This window comes from Vitis riparia, chromosome 1 (assembly GCF_004353265.1).
Source record: "Vitis riparia cultivar Riparia Gloire de Montpellier isolate 1030 chromosome 1, EGFV_Vit.rip_1.0, whole genome shotgun sequence".
Taxonomy (NCBI): domain Eukaryota; kingdom Viridiplantae; phylum Streptophyta; class Magnoliopsida; order Vitales; family Vitaceae; genus Vitis; species Vitis riparia.
In genome coordinates, this window is record NC_048431.1 from 6,893,302 (window position 1) to 6,916,222 (window position 22,921).

At 34.8% G+C, this 22,921-nt stretch overlaps 3 protein-coding genes across 3 annotated transcripts; 1 reads left to right on the forward strand and 2 right to left on the reverse strand.

Annotated features, from left to right (window-relative positions):
- The first annotated feature begins 8,632 nt into the window (after positions 1-8,632).
- On the forward strand, positions 8,633-11,599 carry LOC117915031 (protein terminal ear1 homolog). The gene is made up of 6 exons (XM_034830583.1): positions 8,633-9,083; positions 9,144-9,305; positions 9,593-10,277; positions 10,416-10,535; positions 10,684-10,825; positions 10,991-11,599. The coding sequence occupies exons 1-6, from the start codon at positions 8,633-8,635 to the stop codon at positions 11,348-11,350; spliced, it is 1,920 nt and encodes a 639-aa protein (XP_034686474.1). The 3' UTR covers positions 11,351-11,599.
- Positions 11,600-14,335: 2,736 nt separating this feature from the next.
- Positions 14,336-19,823, reverse strand: LOC117926099 (vignain-like). The gene is made up of 4 exons (XM_034845184.1): positions 15,558-19,823; positions 15,123-15,358; positions 14,892-15,032; positions 14,336-14,756 (listed from the first exon to the last, which is right to left on the reverse strand). Exons 1-4 carry the CDS (start codon positions 16,003-16,005, stop codon positions 14,502-14,504), a joined length of 1,080 nt encoding a protein of 359 aa, XP_034701075.1. The 5' UTR covers positions 16,006-19,823; the 3' UTR covers positions 14,336-14,501.
- A 176-nt stretch (positions 19,824-19,999) lies between these two features.
- LOC117926109 lies at positions 20,000-20,923 on the reverse strand. Its single transcript, XM_034845190.1, has 2 exons — positions 20,743-20,923; positions 20,000-20,314 (listed from the first exon to the last, which is right to left on the reverse strand). Exons 1-2 carry the CDS (start codon positions 20,845-20,847, stop codon positions 20,228-20,230), a joined length of 192 nt encoding a protein of 63 aa, XP_034701081.1. The 5' UTR covers positions 20,848-20,923; the 3' UTR covers positions 20,000-20,227.
- Between the last annotated feature and the right edge of the window lie 1,998 nt (positions 20,924-22,921).

The following is a 22,921-nucleotide window of genomic DNA, read 5'->3' on the forward strand; positions in this document are numbered from 1 at the left end:
GAGTATTATCCCCTTTGTTTTTGAATTTCTTGTTTGGGTGGCAAACATTGTCATATTCAAATTTTGCTGGGAATGGGCTGAATTTGGATTTGAATGGGGCACCCCAAATCAAATTGGGAATTAAAATATGCCTCTAGTCTTGGGAATTCGGCCAAAATACAGAAATGTTCAATTCAAATATTGGGAAAAATTGAAGAACATCTCTTTTTCTTTGTTTTGTTTTTATTATTATTATTATTATTATTATTATTATTATTGGGTTTGACTGAGAATTGGGATGAATTTAAAAAAATTCGCTTGAAATTTTCCTTTTATAAAAACTGTTAGTTTTGAGTTGTTTGTTGTTTGATTTTCACAGAACTTTGATTATTTGGATGGTGTTGGATTTTGGCAGAAAACAAATCTGCCTCTACTTGGAATATGTGAATTAGTACACAGACAGTTGGGTCTTAAGATGGGATGAACACTTGTGTCCAATTCATGTCCCTGCAGGTTCAATTTTAATGTAGTCTTCCCTTCCACCCCTCAACTCATGCCTTGCTATGTTTAATTTTCAGAAATTACTAAGGAAAGGAAAAAAAAAAAATGCTAAGACTATGTTTGATTCCTGTAAAATTTGAGGAAAAAAACTAGAGAAAGAAAATGGGGAGAAAAAGTAGAAGGAAATAAAACTTGAAAGACCATCTTTGGTATAAAAAAATGAGAACTATGAGTAAACATCTCATTCTTTTTTTCATCTATTCCCATGTTTGGATGACTCAAGTGATAATGAGATTTATCTATTCTTGTGTTTGGAAATGAAATCCGACTTATGCTTTAATAAGATGTATTTTGATTTTTGTATTTTAAAAGCACTTTTAAAATTTTAAAAACAAATATCCTTTTTAGATAAGTTGTTTTTAATTTTTTTTTTAATTTTGATTTTATAAAAGATGAATTGTGAATTCAATTTATATACTATAAACTAAATGTAATTCAAGTCTTATTAAAAATAAAAATAATTTTGTAATTACAAATAAATTGAAAAATATTTTTTAATAAAATATGAATAATGATATTATAATAAAATTATAAATTACATTTTTATAAATATTATATAAATATGGATATTAACATTTTACAAAAGTATAATTGATTTTTTTTTAAATAAATAATAGTAATTCAAAATTAATAATTACTAATACTTTTTTTTAAATGAATTTAAAAACAAATAAAGTTCAATTTTTAAAGTTATAAATGAACCAAATTCAAAAAATTTTAAGATATAAAAAAAATAAATTCAAAATTAATTATTACTAATTACTAATACTCAATGATGGATATGGTATTCTCAATTTTTTTTTTATTGAATCTATAATTAATTAATCAATTTTTTGAATTTGAAATTATTCTTAAAAATTAGAAGTTTCATTAAAGAATTTAAAACATTATTTACGTTTGTTATTTTTTGTATTTTTTATTTTCAAATTATTTTTAAAAATGATTAAACTTGTTAATAAATTTGATACAAAGTCTACTTTGATTTGAAATTCTTTTTCTAGTAAAAAAAAAAATAGATTTCTATTTTACTTTGTTTTTAAAAAATAACTTTAGAGAACAACAATCAAACAATGATATAAATTTTTAAAAACAATTTTGTTTTTAAATCATACACTCAAATAGGTTTTTATTATTTAGTAAAAAAAAAAAACTCTTAAATAAGTTTTTTTTTTTAAAAAAAAAAAAATTACTTTAAATTATGTTGATGGAAAAAAACTCAAATATCTTTGTTTCCTAAGTCCAAATTGTTAGGAATTTGAGGCTAATCCAACTTATGGTAATCACCCTAAAGGGGGGGGGGGTGGTGAATAGAGTGATGGTCTTTTTTTCACAAATTTAAACTATGCAAAAATAAGAGACAATTATATGCAAGTATATAATAAACAAAATAAAGACAATTGCATATAATTTAAAAGAGTTAGGGAAGAGAGAGTGCAAACACGAGAGTTTATAGTGGTTCGACACTTCCTTGCCTACGTCCACTATCCTCAACCTCCTAATCGAGTGAGGATTCCACTATCTTGAAGCTTCAACCAAGCTTCCAATCTCTTTACAATTGGATTATGGTTCCAATTCACCCTCTTGGACTTTTGGCTCCAAGCACCTTTTACACTTCTCAAGAGTTATCCCACTCTTGAACAACCTCTCAAGTGATACCCCTCACTTGAGAAAATTCATCTCAAAGATATACAAAGATTGATCTCACAAAATCCTAGTAATAGAACTTTAGGCTCAAAGATACAAGAAAAAACTAGGATTGAATGGTGCACTAAAGATATGCAAGTTATGAAACAATGGTGCACTCAAAAATACTCTTCCAAGGGTCAAATATATTCAATAATGATTTGGAAAGGTTAAGCTCATGAAACAATGAAGATTGGAGCCTTTTTATAGAAGAAAAAAAGCCAAACTAGCTGTTGGGGGTTCGACCGGTCGAGCTAGGGGTAGACCGGTTGACTAGCCGTTAGGAAAAGTGACCGTTGGGCCTCAACCGGACCTTGACCGGTTGAGGTTCAACCTTGACCGGGAAGAGAAGGCCACTGGGAGAGAGAGAAACTTTTTGGCCTCCCTCAACCGGTCCTCGATCGGACGAGCACAACTGGTCGACCGGTTGAACTGGTTAAACCATTTTTTTGGCTCAATACTCAACTTTTTTCAACTTAAAACCTTTTAACACAAGTTTGAAAATCATTTAACACAAGGTTTTAGTTGAAAACATGAAATCATCCAATTCTTAAGATATTTAAAATAATATTACTCTTAGATGATTTTTGGTGCATAAATAAAGAATGAAATGCATGAAAGTCTTAGTGCACCAACAACCTTACTACGAGATCTTAAGAAGCTTTGGTCTTGAAAAACTCTTCTCTTTGAGGTGGTCTTCTGCTTCATGATTTCTCCTTGGCTTGATTTGTCTTTGGATTGCCACTTTGGAAGTTGTCTTACCTAATCACACTTGAAATATGATCATGAGTTCTAAACCTTGTTTTGTTATCATCAAAATTAAGATTAACCAAACCTTGGTTTCACACGAATTAGGTTAGAAATATGCATAACTATTCTAGGTTTTTTCTAAATCCTATGCACAACAAAAAAAATAACATTTTTATACTTTAAAAGATTCAAAAAGTACTAATGAAAACTATACCTTAGATTCGGATGTTTCCGAATCAAATCCATATGGTGAAAATAAAGATCGAAATTGTAGAAGTCTCGTAAACCCGAAGTCTTTCCCCCAATGATTCAAACCTTGATCTTGACACATTTTTGGTGGAGAGGAAAAGAGGATGGAGGCTATGACTCTCTATTTCTCTGGATAGTGGAAGATAAAAGCTATGAAAACCATAACTCTTAGGGGGTATTTATAGGGTTCCTAAGTGGCCTTAAGTGACTTAAGCCGACATGGGCTTGAGTCGCTTAATTTAACTCAAAATGGGTTATAATTGATTAATTAACCTAATAGGGTCTACTAATTAATCAATTAGCCTAATCCAAAAACTTTGTTCACTTACCCCTATGCAATTTTGTGTAATTACCAAAACACCTTTATGCATAAAAGTAACCTAGAGCCAATCCAACCCTCGTAACCCATGCCAACAAGGTATATGAGTTCAGAGAGGGGACCATTATGACCCATAGGAATACGAACTCCCTTAGAATTCAATTACAAAGTTGATTCAACATCCCATTATAGAGAATTAACTGAACTTTAGTATCTTATGTAAATAACAACGAAACACTAAGTGCTCAGGTTTTTGACCTGCTATCTATTGTATTCAGTCTCCCCATAAATTGGTGTCCATAGTCTAACAATGTATAAACTATCAACTTTTCAAGATTACCTCTACAATCCTTGAGTTACAGATTCTATGTGTTTAATTAACATATCTTAGCTTTGAAAGAGTCTATGTCAAATTTCACTTAAGAAACTACTATAACCATAATTTTCATGAACACACCTCCTTAGGATCATTCAAAGGGACACACTATCTCAGTCCCAAAAGATATCATTGCGCCTTTATTAAGAATACTTATTGCTACCGGCTTCCATCAATAGTGATCCAATCCATAGGGAATATATGATCAGTTTATAATTTCACCCATAAGTGAAAGTTACTGTTAACTTCGACACAAGCTCAATATTCTCTCAAGATTGAGAGACAATACAATGAAGCAACTTGGTGGAACTATGACTACTTGATAACCTTAAATCATAACTCATCATAGGTCCTGTTTAATATGCAACCATACACATTAGTGCACTCACCGTGGGAAACCCATTCCAAGAACCAAAACCAGTCATCCCTCTAATTAGAAGGTGGTGCATTACAACCTCTAATGGGTTGTCTAGACCCATGAATCGACTGTAAACAAGTTATTTATTTACAAGGAACTAATGACTTAGATTATTTGTGCAACTCCTAATGTACCTAAGTCACGTACAATGCAAAAGATGTAGACAAAAATCCTCATAAAGTATAATACATGGAATATGGATGGATAAAAGTGAAACTGAAACATTATTAAATAAATAATGAATTTCAAATTTATTATATCCTATCATGTTTTTAAGAACTCTATTATAACATATGTATAGTGTGAGAGTTTTTTTTTTTAAATTAAAAAATATATTTTAAATTGTATGTATAGATATTATTGTCAATTTATTCTTTTTTTATTTTATTCTCATTATTACTTGACATTGAAATAAAAATAAATAATTATTTCAACCTTATATTCCAATATGCATCCAAATATAAAAATTAAAATAACCAAAATTCTTATTTAAAGAGAAATATTATATTCTATGTTTGATTGGTATTAAGATATTATAATTTATCCTATCACTTATCATATTTTATATTCAATCAAATATTAGATATGATAATGATGAGGTATATTATTTAACGTCTTTTTTATATTCATAATTCTAAGTTGTGAATTATAAATTTATTATTCTTATCTATTTTCTTCAAATTTTTAATAAAAAATTATGATTAAAAAAATCAAGTTTGTAGCTTTTAAAAAAAAAAAAACCTAAAAGTATATATACAAAATATATCATAAAATAATATTAATATATTTATTATTAATATAATATTTGATATATACAAATTTTTTATATATATATTTAACAAAATCATACAATATTTTTAGTAATAATTTAAATATTTTAATAAGAAATATTATTAACAGATAAATAAAAATTACTTACTATATTATAAATAAATTATATATAAATATCTAAACAATATTAACCATGAGACATATACATGTATATACATCATTTCTTGTCAATCAAATATAGCTTTAGAGAGAGAATTGTTCTATTATGATAGTACTGTCAATGCTAAGTCATGAAGCCAATAGTCATGGGGTTTAGCTCCTTTGCGCTTGTTAAAACTTTAAATATTTGAAATCTCATTTATACTCAACGAACTCATTTTTAGAAATTAATTAATTTCAATAGAATTTGATGAAGGTAATTGAAACCCACCATAAGCACTGTCAACTATCATTATTTTGTGACATTAAGTGCCACCTCTTAATAATGGGATACTCACCCTTACATCTTCAGGATATTGAATGTCGTGATAATGGATGCTCACATCTCCAAACCAACCTTCAAAACTCATTTCCCACTTGACCAAGGTCACATTCACCATATTAGGTATTGTATTACCAACACAAATCATGAAATGTCATTATGTGGTAAGATGGTCCATCAACTTGCTCTTAGGACTAACTTACATGTATATATATATATAGTTATCAAATTTCATTAATACAAGCACGTCATAAGTTCATTAGTTAAGTTTGTCACCTTTTAATAATAGATGCTCACTATTACATCTTTGGTCCAACCATCAAAACTCACTCATTTCCCACTTTACTCAAAATCTTATCCACTATAATGGGAATTAGGATACCAATAAGAATATAGATCAGAACATTCGCTTAAAGAACTAACTTACAGACCACAAAAAATTATGTATGCAATTAAAGATAAAATTGACTTTTTAACTATATATATACATATATATAGTTATCAAATTTCATTAATACAAACACGTCAAAAGTTAATTAGTTAAGTGACACCTTTTAATAATGGATGCTCACTATTACATCTTTAACCCAACCATCAAAACTCACTCATTTCTCACTTCACTCAAGATCTTATCTACTATAATGGGATCATGAAGATTCGCTCAAAGAACTAACTTATAGAACATTAAGAATTATGTATGCAATTAAAGACAAAATTGAATTTATAATTATTAAATTATAATGACATAAATACTTCGTAAGTCAAATTGTATAGTTATCAAATTCCATTAGTGCAAGTACTTCACAAATTATTAGTCTAAGTGTTACCTTTTAATAATGAGATGCTTGTTGCCACATCTTTGGCCCAACCATCAAAACTCACTCATTTCCCATTTCACTCAAGATTTTATCCACCATAATGGGAATTAGAACATCAACAAAAACACATATTGAGAAGATTTGCTTAGAGGACCAACTTATAGATCACCAAAGGACATGTACACAATCAAAGACAAAATTAACTTTATAGTAATTAAATTAAATCAATGTAAATATTTTATAAGTCAATCTAAATGTCACCTCTTAATAATGGGATGCTCACACCCAAATCTTTGGATCAACGATAAGAACTTATTCATTTTCTACTTTGTGTAAAAATCATCCCCTTGGGAAGATATTCAACTTAACTAATTGTCATTGTGTGCAACATGATTCACCTATTGGTTATGAAACTTACAAATACCAAAAAACATGCATGTATGCAGTCAAAGACAAAAGTCAACCTTATAATTATGAATTTCTATTGATGCAAGTAATTCAAAATTCAATCTATAATAGATAATCTTTCTTAGAATGACCCAACTCTATGATTAATGCACAATCATTTTCTTAAGTGAAGGGATTTATATCTTCCACAGATGATCAAAATCTAACTTCACAACCAATCAATAATTAGTAGAAGAAATGATAGAAATCTACAACTAGGGTTGTTGACTTGATTAGAAGATTCAAAATATCAATAGCAACCACCATATGTTTCTTTATTTTACACAAAGCCCCTAAATATGAGCACTGTTTTGTAAATAAAAAACGACTTAGAAATAAGATTTTTTTCCCTAAAAAAAATAATTTTGCTTTCTCATTAACCATTTAATATTATTACTTTTGAATAATTACAATTAACTATAATTTTATACATTAAAGTATTATATAGTTTCTTCATATGCAACAACTATTTCTACAAATTTAGAATTGTTTCAAAATTTTCATATTGTTTTACATTCTATCTTAAATGCAAAATATCTAAAAAGAAAAATAATTTTTTTTTTTTGCTACTTTCTCATTTTCTAAAATATCATTAAAATTTTAAAATAAAAATAAAATAAAACGTACACAATTAATTTGTTTGTTATTTCTCTTGAATACCTACCTATAATTTCTTTTATACTCTTGCTTTAGAAAGTATGCATATATATAATTTGAAAAGGAAACTGAATTCGATTTGTAAAAATGGTGGGGGCTAAAAAAAAAGAAGAAGGGGCATAAGGAATTATGTCTCTTGCTAATAAAATCTCTCTCCCTAAAGGCAAAATGGGCAATTAATCAAATCTAATTAATTTGAAAACCACATTGATAATCATAATAATTTTAAAGGAAAAAAAAAATAGACATCCTTAGAAATGGATGTATTATCAAATATAAGAAAAAAATGGAATCTAGTTTACCATATTAAGGATAGAGGTTGGGATTTTGAGGATCCCAACATTAATTTCTCTTCCTTATCAAAATGATTATATCAAAAAGAGAAAAAGAAAAAAAATGTGGAGAGGGGATATGGACAAATCTAAGTACCAAAAATAACAAAAAGAAAAAAATGTGGAGAGGGGATACAGACAAATCTAAGTCTACAATATTGGGATTTTGGGAGGATAGGCAAAAGAGAAGTAGGTTTGAATGGTGCAAGAGTAAGAAATGGAGATTGATTATTCATTATTGGAGTAGAAAAAGGCTAGAGAAGAGAAACAAAAATAAAGCACATGAGAGTAGTCAAAATGCCAACAACACAAGTGCATGAATCAGACCCATTATTATGTCTCTTGTTTTTTCCAATTACCCTTTTTGATCTCTTGCCGTGTGTACGACCAAACTCCCTTCTACTCTGTTAGCTTTGAAAATCTCCGCTCTACATTCAATCCCTCCAAGACTTCCCTGTAATTTTACAAGTTATTAAATGGTAATACGACTTCAACAATTTTAGCAATTTTGCCTTGAAAAGGTAATAGAGAAAAAGGGAAAACCATTTTGCATTTCTTTTTGCTTCAAAGAGAAAGAGGAGGGGAGAAATAAAAGGAGAGAGAGAGAAAGAGTATAGACTTTAGAGAAAGAAAGAGTTTAACGAGCGTTAGGAAGACAGTCTCCAATTAATATGCAGTACTTGACCAGACGTGACTTTACCGGAAAATAATTTATTTATTTATTCTTCTTTTAGCCTTTTGCTTTGTGAGTGTAAACGGGTATCTGATCAGGTGGTGCCAGAGAAACAGCCATGGGAGGGACGGGGACCTCTAGGTTTCTGGGAAACTTAGACCCAAGTGCGCAGGAGTTCAGGCCGAGGAACCCATATATCCAGAACCAGATGAGCTTGTCTGTACCAACCCAAATTTACTATCCATACACACATCCACACCCACAATTTGTAGCTTCATCGGCGTACGTGAGACCTGTCGCCGGAAAGCCGCCTCTCTCTCCGCTGATGTCGCCATTGTCGGCAACACCTACTAGGGCGCTACTATTGAGTTCGGTGCCGACGGACGTGAGCGAGGTGACAGTGAGAAGAGAATTGGAGGCCTTTGGAGAGGTGAGGTCAGTGCAGATCGAGAGAGTGTGTGATGGAATTGTGGCTGTTAGTTTCTATGATCTAAGGCATGCACAAGCGTGTTTGACGGAGGTACGAGAACAACACATGCAACAACAAAGTAGGCTGAAGAAGCACTACGATTCCTTGTTAACACGAAAATTAGCTTCTCAAGTGGAGCATTTGCTTGCCCCACTACCACCGCCGGCACGTGGGCTTATTGCAGGTCGTGCAGTTTGGGCTCAATTCATGATTCCAGTGAGCACTTGCACGCTGGACGACTATAATCAAGGAACTCTTGTGATTTTCAATTTGGACTCAGAGGTCTCCACCAGCAGTCTGAGGGACATATTCGAGACATTTGGTAGGGCGAATGCATTTTTGTCTCGAGGTTTTATTTTGTTAACAATTTTGAGTAATATATGAGATCTAAAAGAAGTTTGAAAGGGAAGATCACTAAATAATCTACTTCTTTTCCATTGTTATTAGACTTACTTCTTTATTTGTGGTGTGTATGTCGATAACTTTTGGTGGGGAGTGTGGGGTATCACCGTGTAGGCGTTTCATTCAATATGATGGGTCTTTTTCTCTCACTCTCTCCAATCCCATTTTCTCACTTTTCTTTTGGCTTCTCCCTTCTATTTGATTCAGGGTCAATAAAGGAATTGAGAGAGACACCATTAAAGCGACACCAGAGGTTTGTGGAGTTTTTTGATATCAGAGATGCAGCTAGGGCTCTTAGAGAAATGGATGGCAAGAAAATTCAAGGGAAACGTGTGGTAATAGAATTTAGTCGGCCAGGTGGTCATGGCTGGAGGTTCTTCAATGCCATTAGTACTACCGCCCTATCAAGTACTTACTCTACCACCAATTCAACTGTAATCTCCCCCTCAAGACTAGCTTACCACACAATCACTTCGAGATGCCCACCAGCATTGCCTTGTAAACTACCAGAGAAAAGCTCAGATTTCAATGTGCCTCCTCATTCTTATCTCTCTCAAACACATCATTCCACAAAAAAGTCCAATGTTGGTATAAACAAAAGGAGTTCAAATGCTGGGAACATTAAAGCTTCAATGACATCTCTTCGTTTGACTGGTTCAGTTGTTAATGGAATTGAAGATTCTAATGGAGTTTCAAGGTGGAATCCCAAGAAGAGCCCAAACGGTTCCTCAACAACAGAACAACAACAACAAGCTCAAAGAAATCGGCCGTGGAAGGGAAGACAGAAGAACATCGATTCCTGTTTTCTAATAAACGAGGATGCCAAAACGGAATCCCATTACAGAGATTCCAGAACAACTGTCATGATCAAGAACATACCCAACAAGTACAGGTTGGTGTTTTGCTTTCTTCTCCGATTAACATGTAAAAATAAATAAATAAAATTTGACGAAAAATATACAAAGTTTCTGCGATTTGTTATCGTTTTCTATTTCTTCATTTGTTTTTTGACTTATCATGGGTAGTGCAGTCAGAAGCTCCTAATGAACATGTTGGATAATCACTGCATTGACTGCAATGAGCAGGTTCCCGACGGAGGGGACCAACCATTGTCCTCCTATGATTTCGTATACCTCCCCATCGATTTCAAGTGATGTTCTTTTCTATCTTTTACATTTACATATAGAGAGAGAGAAAAAAAAGATGCCTGTTTCAATCTCTAAATTTTGAAATCTGATTTATGATTAAACACTGAATTGGTGATGTGGTACCAAACAATGATTTGGTGGATGACGCAGCAACAAGTGCAATGTGGGATATGGGTTCGTGAACATGACGTCCCCTCAGGCGACATGGAGGCTCTACAAGGCCTTTCATCTTCAATCTTGGAAGGTTTTCAACTCCACCAAAATCTGTGAAGTTACTTATGCTCGAATCCAGGTTTTTTTTTTTTCTTTTTTCTTTCTATTAAAAAAATGTCTACATTTGTTATCGTTTGTTGGTTTCTAATACAAATAAAGTAGAAGTATATGTTTTTTTTTAATTTTAAAAAGTAATATTGTCTATTTGCTATTTTCATTTTTTAAAAAATAAAAATAAAATTAGGGTTTGGAAGCATTGAAAGAGCACTTCAAGAACTCGAAGTTCCTGTGCGATCCGAAGACATACCTACCAGTGGTGTTTTCACCGCCTCGAGATGGGAGACAACTGACAGAGCCTCAACCCATTGTTGGCAACAATAAGCTCATCATCGGTATCATCACCAATGACACTAAAGCTTCTGATGACGACGATGATGGTGATGAATGGGAGATGATGATGGACGGTCCTCATAGGCTGAATAATGGTGATCACGTCCGCGATTGTGATGATGATGTTGAGGATTACAATGACCACAATCAAAGTCCAAACGATGACGATAGTGGCGATGATGATGAAGATGATAGCACTAGTGTTAGTGCCTAAAGATCTATGTTTTTCCATCTTTTATTGTTACGTACCGATGCTACCTCTTTAATTACAAGACTACTACTATTGAAAGCAGCTTCAACACCCAATGGGTTGTTTATTGAATATTGACCCCCCCTCTTATATAGCCACCACCAACCTCTCCAGCCTAAGGCTTTGTATCTCGTTCTCAGGTTCGCTCACCCTCCCTCCATTTACTCTCTCTCTCCCCCTCCCGTTTCTTTTTCTTTTTCTTGTTTTCTCCCATTTTCCCCCTTTATTTTGGTTGCTTTTCTTACCTTTAATTTTGATCTCTTTGTTGTATTGTTTGTAATAATTAAACAAATTTTGAAGATCGAGTGTTTGTTGAGAATCAAATTTTATTTAATTTATGTACTATTTAATTGTCATTATTATTATTATATTAAGGAGTAAGTGAGGTTTTGTTTTTCATCACTTCATCGTAAGCTTTGTTTTGAATCTTAATAAAGGAGAGAGAAAAAAGAGATGGAGAAAGACCATGGGACATGAGGATGAGCCACCCCACACCGTCGTTTCATGGTGGGTAGATGGCTTTAGACTAGCTTGCACCACCCCTTTTTACCATACTGGATGTGATGTGGTAGGAGTCTACGAAAAGATCTCGGCGCCGCCCCCCCCCCCCCCCCCCCCCCCCACACACACTCCTCTCTTAATTATTTGTCTTTCTTTTTAAATAATAAATTCTCAGGTTGTCACCAGTGACCATATCCTTTTAGGAAAGATCCCCTAGTGGTGGAAGGATAAAATTCAGGTTTCAAGGGGCCTATAAATTAATTCTTAGTTTCTTTCAAATGGTTTCCTATTAAAAAAAACTTAGCTTCAATCGAGTTTCTTAAGATGTGTTTCAAGTAGGGAACTACCTCTCTTGCTTCTATTAATGGTGTGAAAGTCATGGACATTTTGGACAGATATTTCGTAATCAAATATATTTGTTTTTGTTAGTCAATCCAAAATTAATAACTACCTAGTTGTGTCATTCAGTATTATAATCAATAGATACAATTTAAAATATAAATAGTAGCTTCTCCTTCTCATGCTTGACCAAGGTATTATTTGGAGAGTTCATCTAAGGTGGGCTTGACCTCATAGTTTTGAGGTTCTAGTTGGGAAAATACTTCACGTGCATGAGCCTAGTTGGTGTGAATTATGCAATTTTTTTTCCCAACTGCCCTCTCTATCACATCTCTTCTCATGGGGTCTAAGCAATTTTCGAAGGTTTTGTAGTCCTTTTTTCCTACTTTAATCATCGATAAGTTATTGTGTACGTAGTTCAAATAGGATTGCGTTTGGCCATTCGATTTCAGTAAGGAAATGATGAGGAATAAGGTTTCTATTGAGCCAAAATGGGGAAAATGTACATAATATGGAACATGGGAAAGATTTCATGGAGGTAGTCATGAACCATGATTGCCTTTATTATATAACCTTGGTGGTTTACGTGCATACAATTAGATTGTATGTCTTTTTATGCCCCTCTTAGAAGGAGGTGAAGGGTGTTTAGGGCTACGTTACTAGTTGAACCAAGCATAGAAGATTGGTTGGGAATCTGGGATACTTCACATGCAACATTTGTTTCTACAAAAACGAAGAAGGGTATTGTTGTGAGAGATTCGGAAGGGTAAGTGTTTATTACCAATATAGGAGTTGTGTTCCATCATCCATGTTGAATAGGAGAGTAGTTTAATAAGGTTTGCTTGGTCATCTACTTTGAGCTCTCTTTCCCATTCTTACAATATATATTGTGTGTACGAGTACATAAACATATATAAAAGAATATAGTACAACAAGAGAAGAGAGAGAGGGGGGATCACATGGCAATGGGCTCATGGGATGGTGGAAAGTGATGATTAGGCAAAGAGAGTAGGGGGAGTATTCCCAAGTCCTCTTTACTTCCCGATTTTATGTTTTGCACAAGTCAACCTTGTATTGTTGGTGACATGCAGTTACTCTCTCTTTGACCATTCTCCCAACTCTACTCTAGACAAAAATCTTTTTCCTTCATTTTTTTTCCATAATCTCTTAATCAATACTCCAATCTGCATTTTCCACCTCCTAATTCCACCCACCCACCCACCATACCAAGTACTAATTGCTACCTTAAAAACCAATTTTAGGGTTTTGAAGGAGAAAAAGTTTTTTCTTAATCTTGTGTTGATCAATAACTTATGTTCTTATCTCCTACATATATAGTTCTATTTAATTTAGGTGCTTAGCCAGAGGGTTATTAGATATTGAAAATGGCGTTCTACCAACCGTCTATTGAACATCATGCAAAAGCATGGACAAGTCGATGACCTATTTTGTTTTGATTTCTTTGCTTATTTTTGAATATTCAAGGATCCAAAATTCCCATGAGAGAATAATCATCTTGTAATAAAATAACTTACACTACTACTAGCACTATTGCATAAATGAAATTAAGGAGTTGATTATGAAAAAATAATGACAAATTGAACATCCATATAATGGTTATAATATTTTGCTTGCCCTTCTTGTCCTTTTTCTCAATTCCAGCAAAATCTTTTGGTTTTGCTTTTTCAGTTTAATTTGACTTTGCTATCCACAACCACAGTATGCTCTTTCCATTTTTTTTTCTTCTTGTTTTCTTCCACTCACTCTAATACTTGCTATTTTTCTCTCTCATCTCTTTGCCCATAGTTTCATGTCATCCAACTAACATCTTCCCAAAGATGATGCCCTGTATTGATCTATAATCTATTGGGTGTCATCTGCTCTCATGGTCTCTAGATGGAACTGTGGTTAGCCCAGAAGCGTGTTCGTCATTAGGGTTTTTAGGACCCTGAAATTGAATAATGTAGACATACCACAGCATCTATAAAATTGGTTAAGGCCGGGGCTTCAGAGTCCAAACATAGGTGTGCATGTTGGTTAATGACATGGCCCTTGGCTGTGTTGGGCAGATCATAATCAAGTTCTGACAAGGTTAATTACAAACAGCCCTATTGAAATTGGAAATTCCCTGCATATAATATATTAAGTTATTGGAGATACAGCTATTTCACATACCCAAGAGCTTTTATTATCAATTAAAACAAAGCCTAAAAACTGTTCCACCATAAAGCACCTAATTTACCAAAGTAGCAGCACAACCTACCGAATTTATGTTCTAGAGTTCATCCTTTATTGATCCTCTTCTAGTGTTGTTGGAGGACTTGACTGGGTAGGAAGCCTCCATAGCTATACCACACTGTCCTTCGGCTGCCTGGATCCCCCGAGCCATCCTTATGTAACCCTTCTCACCCCATTCAGCTCCCCATGAGTTCTTCACTATCCAGTACTTTGTTCCGTCCAGGGTTGTTCCATACCCCACTATTGCCACCCCATGGTCTAGCTCTGTCCCACATTCTCCGTCAAACACTCCCTGCATTCACCCGTAACAATCATATTAGTTTTACAAGGTAAGAGGCAAAAACTTCACTAATACTATTTTTTTTTGTTTCTCCCGTATGTGCTTCCTCAGTACTAATGTGTGTTGCTTATTAAGCCGCAAACATACCTCTGAGTAAAACTGCAGATCCGAACCACCAGCATCTATTGCAACCGATACAGGCTGATGAGCAACTGCCTTCATCAAGGCTCTCTCATCATTCACTGGTACGCTTTCGTGCCCATCAATTGTCACCACGGGAGCATTCATCTGAGAAACACAAAAAACACAGTATAAGGAATATGTGACTTGCATGCCTATGATGTTTTTGTTTTTTTTGGTGGTGTTAAATGGCCCTGCCTTCAACATGTCGCATCTCTCATCTTTAGCTTTGTATGGATAGTTATTCTCTGTTGTTATTCCTCCATTTTTTTTAATGAATTCAAATGCGCTTTCCATTAGCCCTCCATTGCAACCGTGGTCATCAGATCTGTCGCAATCAATCAGTTGTTGCTCCGATAAAGACAGTAGTTCCTTTGTTTTGATTTGGTTGATGCCCTCCACGCCAACTACAGTTGAAAATGCCCAGCAGCTTCCTGTGAAATCAAACAAGATTGCATAAATTGTCCGATGAAACCACAAGTGTGTAATTTAGGATTCATGGTGGGTTAAATATTAGCAAACTAGCAATGATTTTCAAGGATAATCTTGTACTGATTTTAAAACATTGTATGAAATCATATACAAGTGGTATGGTTTAACACTGAGCAACAAGTATTCTTCAATTAAACTTACCACATTTGCCTTGATCTTTGATTCCAGTGACAGCTCCTTTCTTTCTCCAATCAACAGATGGTGGCAAATAGGTGGTTTTCTCATGCATGAATCCACCAGTGCCTCTCCGGTCACCACGTAACATCCTATAATGTTTAACCTTAGAACCACCATAGGAGCTTCTGAACTCATGGTTGGTCATGTCTGCAAACTTGTTCAGTTTCAACTTGTAAGGCTTGTCCATCTGATTTACCTTGTGAACATGCTTCGTGTTCTCTTTGAACACGTTGAAGCGCTTATTCTTCTCTTCAAGGTCACGGGAAACTGTGTGGTAGCTCCTCCATCTCTCGTACAAGTCCCAGAGACTCTCCTCGGAAGCCAAATCCTTCTCATCAAAATCGAAGCTCTCAGCCAGACCAAACACTAGAACAAGTGATAGAGCAACGAGGATGACCTTTTCCATCTTCATAGCTGCAGAATTGGAACCCCAGAAGGGAGTTTTCAGATACTGTAAACTAAGTGAAGGTGAAGTTCACTTGTGGGCATCAATAAATATGGAGAAATTGACAAGTATGGAAGATGGTGTTTGATTTGGTTTTGGTTTGCAGCGCTGATGGCCTTATATAAGTAAGGTGGGTTGGATTTTACTATGAGCAATGGGGGGTCCCAGCTGTTTAGAGCTTTAACCAGAAAATAAGGGAAAAAGAGGGATTCTTGTTAGAGGCCATTGTGACATATTTGGAGGTGGGATTTGTACAGTGTAGAGTTGGGGCACCTCTCATACATGCCAACCACGTTACCTTGTTTAACTTGTTCATAAGAGGTGACAAGAGTGGTTATCTTGTAAGGTACAGCCGCTTTGGTACACGATTTCTCTCAAGTGTTGAGATAAAGTGCTCTAAACCGCTTATCTTTTGCTGAAAAACAACAAAACTTGAAAAGTGTTTTCTAGTGGAGTGACTTGTGTGTGCTTGTTCTGCAACATTTTGAGTACTCCCAGCCTCAGATCATGCATTGCCCAATGTGGTGAAGAGCTCGACTTGTATGGAGAACAAGTCTAAGATTTTGGGTTGAATGTGACTCATCCGTCCGATTATATACGCAAATCATCTTATTCAGGGGATTGGCCTTTGTGCTTGAAACTTCGATGATCCTGTATTGGTATGTAATCATATTTTCCAGGCAGAAGAAGAATTTCTACTGCACAATCAACAATGAGACATAGGCCTTGAATTTTGTCATGGAGACCAACCCTGAAAGAAAATCCATATTTCTGGAAAAATTTATCATACTACTATTCTGACGGCACAACTATTTCTTAAATACGCCTGCAGGCAGCAGTTCACATGGATTGAAGAAGGATGCGTTTTCATAACGTTGTACTGTACTAGTGTTGAGCACTGCAAGTCAACTTTACAACAGTGCTGACATTTAAGTTTTGAGACATCGCTGTGCCAACTTTTGTCAAGATTTGACCGGGCTGGTAAGCCTCTGTTATGAAGGGCACGGAAGCAGGCATTTGCCAGGTTATGTCCATGTACCAGAGTAGATCTCTCTGCTTCAGGACATCCTTGGGCCCTGCATGGAATCCTACAATCCTACTGAAACAAATTTGGGTGATGAAGTTACCATAAAAAATTACGGTAAAAATGACAGCCCTGGCAATTATAAGATGATGACCCGGCAGTAAACCAACATGGTAGACAAACATTAATCTTGGCAGCATTTCTTAATCAAGAGGCCACAACTGTGTGTTCAAGACTCATCCACCCATTGTTCTCTTTCTTTTTTTCCTAGAAACCACATAACAGCTGGATTGAGATCCAACACAGCACTTACACAAGGTCTGCCAGTTCCATACCCCTCCTAATATGATATATATTTTTTGACAGGCAAACATAGCAAATCTATTAAAAGAGAGCCAAAGAATGGAGCACACCTATGTATGCAAGAAGCATAAACAAAGACAAAGAAAAACGAATAGAAGCCAGCCAAAAAACCACAGCTACTCACAACTAAGGTTATCAAGAAAATCAAGCATTGACAAAATTCCCAAATATTGCGAGTCACTTGTCCATTCCAAGAGGGTTCTAATGAGGTTTAACCTCCAATATGAGAGCTCTGCACCCCTCAAGATCCGGTGGTTGCACTATTTCCAAATGTACCAAAACAAACACATAGGAGCCATGATATCTCTTCTTATCCAATCCCTTAAACTTCCAGTCAAGAAGCAAATTTCTCATAGTTGCTAAAAATACCCATTTCAAACCAAAGATTGCTAAGAGAAATATCTATAGCTCCTTGTCCTTTTGCAAGGAATCAAGATATGGTTAGCAAACTCTTCTCAGTTCTCCCTCTGTACGAAGACTATGTCCATAACCATTGACCCCCCTCTTCATTAACATGTTAGTGGTTGGATTTCCCCCCAAACTGCTTCCAAGGCAAAGAAACGAGATCTCATAGTTGCATGAGAACCCCAAATTTCCTTGGCTTGGAAAAGATAGCCTCCCTTGCTTCTTGCACTTTGCTGTATAAATAAGCTCCATAAAACAGGAGACTCCCTTCACTTTCTAATTTGGGAAGGATCTTCTAAACTACACTAACCACTAAACCTCCATTGCCTCCCCCCTTCCCACATATGTCTGCCATCATGGCATTCTTATGATAAACTAAACTAAACAGCAGAGGATAGGCTTCTTTCAGACTAGTCTCCCCCACCCCATTGTCCTTCCAAAAATTTGTTATTCTAACATGTTTGACTCGGATGATTGTCCTATGGCTAAAACCATCCTGATCTTTTCTAATGTCTTTCCACGTACTCACACCAAAAGACTCCTTCACCTTCCCCCTTCCATCTCCTTGAATTTCCCTTTAATGATCTTCCTCTATTAGTTTTCTCTCTTAAGAGTAAACCTCCACAACCATTTATCAAGTAAGGCCCAATTGAGAATCTCCAATCTCCTAATATCCAAATCTCCAGACTTTTTCTCCTTGCAAACCTTAGACCAGCTCACTAAGTGCATCTTGTTGTCTTCCCAAATATTTCCCCACAAAAAACCTCTTTGAATTTTTTCTAATCTGTTTCTCATCTTCTAATGTGATATATTTGTGCAGCATCTAAAATAGAACTCCCTAAGACCTAAACATACTGAAGTCAATGCTCCATATGATTCATAAATACTTAATTCTATATAAACGAAATAGCAAAAGACGAATAGTGGCAACTTGCTAAAGAGCAAAAAAAGAAAAACAAAGCAACTTCAATCATGTGATATAGACATAATAAACTCGTCAACTTATAAATACTAGATGTTTCCGGCATATCACCATGCTAGAGGCATGTGGTGCACATAGTGGACACAAAAGTAGTCAAATGTATGGCAATTGCTTCAAATTTCCTGATAATAATTGCCATGAAAAAGGTAATAAACTCAGGATGTGGAAGGATTGCAACCAATTCTATGGTCCAATAGAAAAAGTATCAACCACAACAGCAGTATCTTACAGACTTAAAACTGATCTAAATATCTAATATGATTTTAAAACACAAATCAAAACCAAGCCCCAGAACCAAAACTTGAAAGCTCAATTCAAACAGCTACAGTTAAACTCCTCTTTTTCAATCCAATTTTTCATTCCTCCCTGCTCTTGTCATTTTACCCTTCAGAGAAAATATGGGAAATCACATCCAATAGGACAAGGTAATATAGTCTGGAGACAGGTAATGGAAACCAAAGGCACATTTGGATATATTAACTTTGCTTTCTCATTAAATCATGCAAACAAGCAGGAGTTTGGTCCCTTTCAAAGAAGATGTTCAAAGCCATCAGGAACAAAGTCTTCAACCTAGAGTAAAAGAATAGGACAGACCTCCACATGAAGTACAAAGGCAGCAAGTGATTGAGTTCAACTAGCAAACTGCTTGTTGGTTTTGATTACAAGATGTGGCAAGACAATGTGTAAAAGCAGATAAATCTCTCTGCTTGCTTTCTCCTACACAGTTTTCTTTGAGATAGTTGTATCAGATGGCATCAAGCAACGATATAAATTTCCTTTTGTGGCTGCGAGACAAAGGAGTATGAAACAAGATTTCACTCAAGGAGGAGATAGGAGTAATGGAGATGGGCCTTCCTCGCTGGATACTGCAGAAAATATAGAAATTACTTTTAATTTAGAAAAAATTCTAAACCTAAATATTATGTGCTCTGATTCTCATCTTTTGTAATGTCTAAGAACAACCCATAGGGAGGAGCTCCCTCGTTGCCACCATATCTTCACTTCTGCATAATAACCTGAGTACACAAATGTGTTCATGAGTTAACAGCTTTCTATCTAGGTCAGTAGAAGAATCATGAATAATGGTGAGTATTGGAAGCAAGAGATGACAACAGAAGCAGTTACAGAATATTCAACAAAAGCATGAAATCCATTGTAATGCAATCCCAATTTTCAAAAGAAAAAAAGAAAAGAAAAAACGCATGGGAAATCACCCAAGCATTAGTCATGTGAAACCAACATCAGACAGAGGCAAAGCTGTTTCCGAAACACAACAATTTAATTTTCCCTCGGTGGTAAAAAGTCATAAACCAATTATGCTTCACGAGAAAGTTTTTGAGCTGAATTATTCAAGAAAACAACAAAAATAATAGAGTAGCCCAATGACACTATTGGCGTTTGAGCACCAACAAAGCTTATGGAAGCATCCCCTTTTGTTTGGCTTCCTCGATCAGCTGTTCTCGCCTTCTTTTGATTGCCATTTCATTCTCTATTCTCTCTTTCTGCAAAAAAATACCATATCATTATTTTAACACCAAACTAGCCGCAGCAAGCACCTAAGTACAATAAGCCAAAAGAGGCACAAGCACAAATACAGAATCGACACCAGAATTTCAACTTTCACCATAAATTGCGCCTGAAACCTAAATTTCTCATATATACGATTGGATCCTGCAACACTTGATGGTGAAAAGCGAGAAACATAACAGGGTCAACACCATTCTGGATGCAATCATCCAGACTAGGGTTATGCCTGGATCTAAAACTACGCAAATGATTCAATTTGACATACTGCAATAACGACGATTCGAATATAATCTAGGGTTAAGGTCATCCCTCTATCTTGAAAATAAGAACAAAAACAAGAGTAGAAATTAAACTAGTAAATGGAAGCGACATGAAAAGAAGGGAATGGTGATTGAGGGGGTACCTTCGCGTCCTGGCGTAGAGCGATCCAGACGTGAACCTTGTCCATGGTCTCCCAGAACATGAAGGCAGCCACCGTCATCCCGAAAGCGGTGACGAGTCTCACCATACTTGTCCTTACTTCTTCTTCCTCTTCTGCAGACAGTTCTGGGGAATGGGGATACAGATACAGGGGCAGTAGTCATTCGACTGTGTCAATCTCCTTTTATTGGGTTCATCTGGGTCTGTGATCTGGTGGGCCGGTTGCTGGCCCGCATCTTCTCTTTAGGTTGAATGGATTTTGTCTAATTCTCCAAAGCCCATCCCTCATTTATGGGCCTTTTGGGTGATTCAGTTACAGTTATCCGCGCCACTTATCATGCTTGAATACATTTTAAATTTTATGTTTTTAAACTCTAAAAAATATAATATTTTTTATATAAAATATAACAAATCTTAAAAATGTCACATAAAAAAAAAATTTTAAAACTGTTTAAAAAAAATTTAGATATAAAAAAACTTTTAATTTTTAAAATTAAATTTTTTTTGAAACGTTGTACAAGGAAAATCTATACTTAAGTTTGTAATTCTAAAAACAAAAAATCCAAAGAGACACTTAGTGTTTTAATATAAATTTATTTTTAAAAAATTGTTTTAATAGTATTTTTGTAATATATTATATGATAAAAAAGCAAATTTTAAAGGAATTGCCTATCAAATAATTATTCAGAAATTTCTATAATTAATTCTTTAAATTTTCAAACACCTTATTTTTTTAAGCACTAAAAAGTACTTTTAAAACTATGTAAAATCATTTAAATCAACATGCAAAGACTGAAATAATAATGTGATAGGATGTTTTCATTGTTGAGAAGCATGATATGATATGCATTTGGTATCTCTCTCCCCAATTTCCAATTTCCAATTTTATGGTATTTTTTTACGTGTAAGTATGGGGTGCTTGTGATAGATGGTATTAAGAAGTGTGGTATGTGTGTTAAGCTCAAATCCTAAATTTAAACTTTTAAAAAAATTGGTAGTTCAATAGATATTACTCACAATCCAAATTATTGATTTGAAACCAATAATCATTGGTTCTTTGTACGTTAGAGTAGTTTTGATGAGGAAGATGTCATGGAGTGTTGGTAGTGAAGTTCTTGATTTAAGGATACGGAATGCACATGGAGAATCTCAAAGTCTTACATGCGTGTATGATATATATAAAGAATATTAGATAAAGAAATTATGGACGGAAATCTAGCGGTGGTAGGAGCTTATAAATAGAAACACCCTCTCCTCATTCTATTCATCCCAGAGTTGAGAGAAAAAGAGTGGTATAACTATTTGAGTGAAAAAGTACTGAGATTCTTTTGTGGTTGTTTTTTTGGGTGAACCAAGCAAATTTGTGTTATGTTTTGTCTGCCTCTTTTGATTATTAGTTCTACTTACTTTTATGGCTTCACTAATATGATGTTTTGGAAGGTTAATTTGTTTACATAAAAAGTTTTAAAAACACATAGTAGGAGGAATCAATCAGCAAGTGAGGCTATTTGGGAATCATAGAACGGTTGCAGCTTTCTCTGCTGAGGAGAAAATCATGAAGCTCTTTGAGGTTACACTTACAGAACCTCCGAAAGAGAGCCTAAAGCAGTCATGGTATGCTGGATTTGTCCTATCTCTCTCTCAGCTCCTAGCTACGTACTGCCAACAGAGTGGCATGGAGAGGATTGTTATATCATAATGAGATTCCATACGAGCATCTATTTCCGACATTCTTCATATTGGTGACAACAGGGGAGAGTCATTGCAGAAGTAGGAAGCATGGCTTTAGACCTATCAAAGGCCACCGATGGTATGAAATCAATTATTACAGTCCCGAAAAGGGATAGCAAGATGGGGATAGATAACTCAGCTGGAATTAGGCACGAAAAGATAAACGGAGTCCTAGAGGTAAAAAATGTGTCCTTTGCTTATCCATCAAGACCCAAACAAATTCTATTCAGCAGTTTAAATCTCAAAGTTGAAGCTGGAACGGCTATTGCATGTGTTGGCCAGGGTGGTTCTGGCCAATCAACTATTGTTGGGTTGATTGAGAGATTCTCTAACCCATTGCATGGATTGGTAGAATTAATAGATGTCATAGATTTGCTGTAAAGTATGATATATGTTATGGTCCAAATTAAATGATATTTAAACTTTTAAGA

What these genes read in the sequence shown, in the direction of transcription:
- LOC117926109 (XM_034845190.1), bottom strand. Translation starts at nt 20,847, where the DNA reads ATGGTGAGACTCGTCACCGCTTTCGGGATGACGGTGGCTGCCTTCATG. An exon ending in CTCTACGCCAGGACGCGAAG is followed by an intron (nt 20,315 to 20,742) that starts GTACCCCCTCAA and finishes ATTTTTTTGCAG; the next exon opens with AAAGAGAGAATAGAGAATGA.
- LOC117926099 (XM_034845184.1), bottom strand. Translation starts at nt 16,005, where the DNA reads ATGAAGATGGAAAAGGTCATCCTCGTTGCTCTATCACTTGTTCTAGTG. An exon ending in CAAAGATCAAGGCAAATGTG is followed by an intron (nt 15,359 to 15,557) that starts GTAAGTTTAATT and finishes TTGATTTCACAG; the next exon opens with GAAGCTGCTGGGCATTTTCA. An exon ending in AGAGATGCGACATGTTGAAG is followed by an intron (nt 15,033 to 15,122) that starts GCAGGGCCATTT and finishes TGTGTTTCTCAG; the next exon opens with ATGAATGCTCCCGTGGTGAC.
- LOC117915031 (XM_034830583.1), top strand. Translation starts at nt 8,633, where the DNA reads ATGGGAGGGACGGGGACCTCTAGGTTTCTGGGAAACTTAGACCCAAGT. An exon ending in GGACATATTCGAGACATTTG is followed by an intron (nt 9,306 to 9,592) that starts GTAGGGCGAATG and finishes TATTTGATTCAG; the next exon opens with GGTCAATAAAGGAATTGAGA. An exon ending in TACCTCCCCATCGATTTCAA is followed by an intron (nt 10,536 to 10,683) that starts GTGATGTTCTTT and finishes TGGATGACGCAG; the next exon opens with CAACAAGTGCAATGTGGGAT.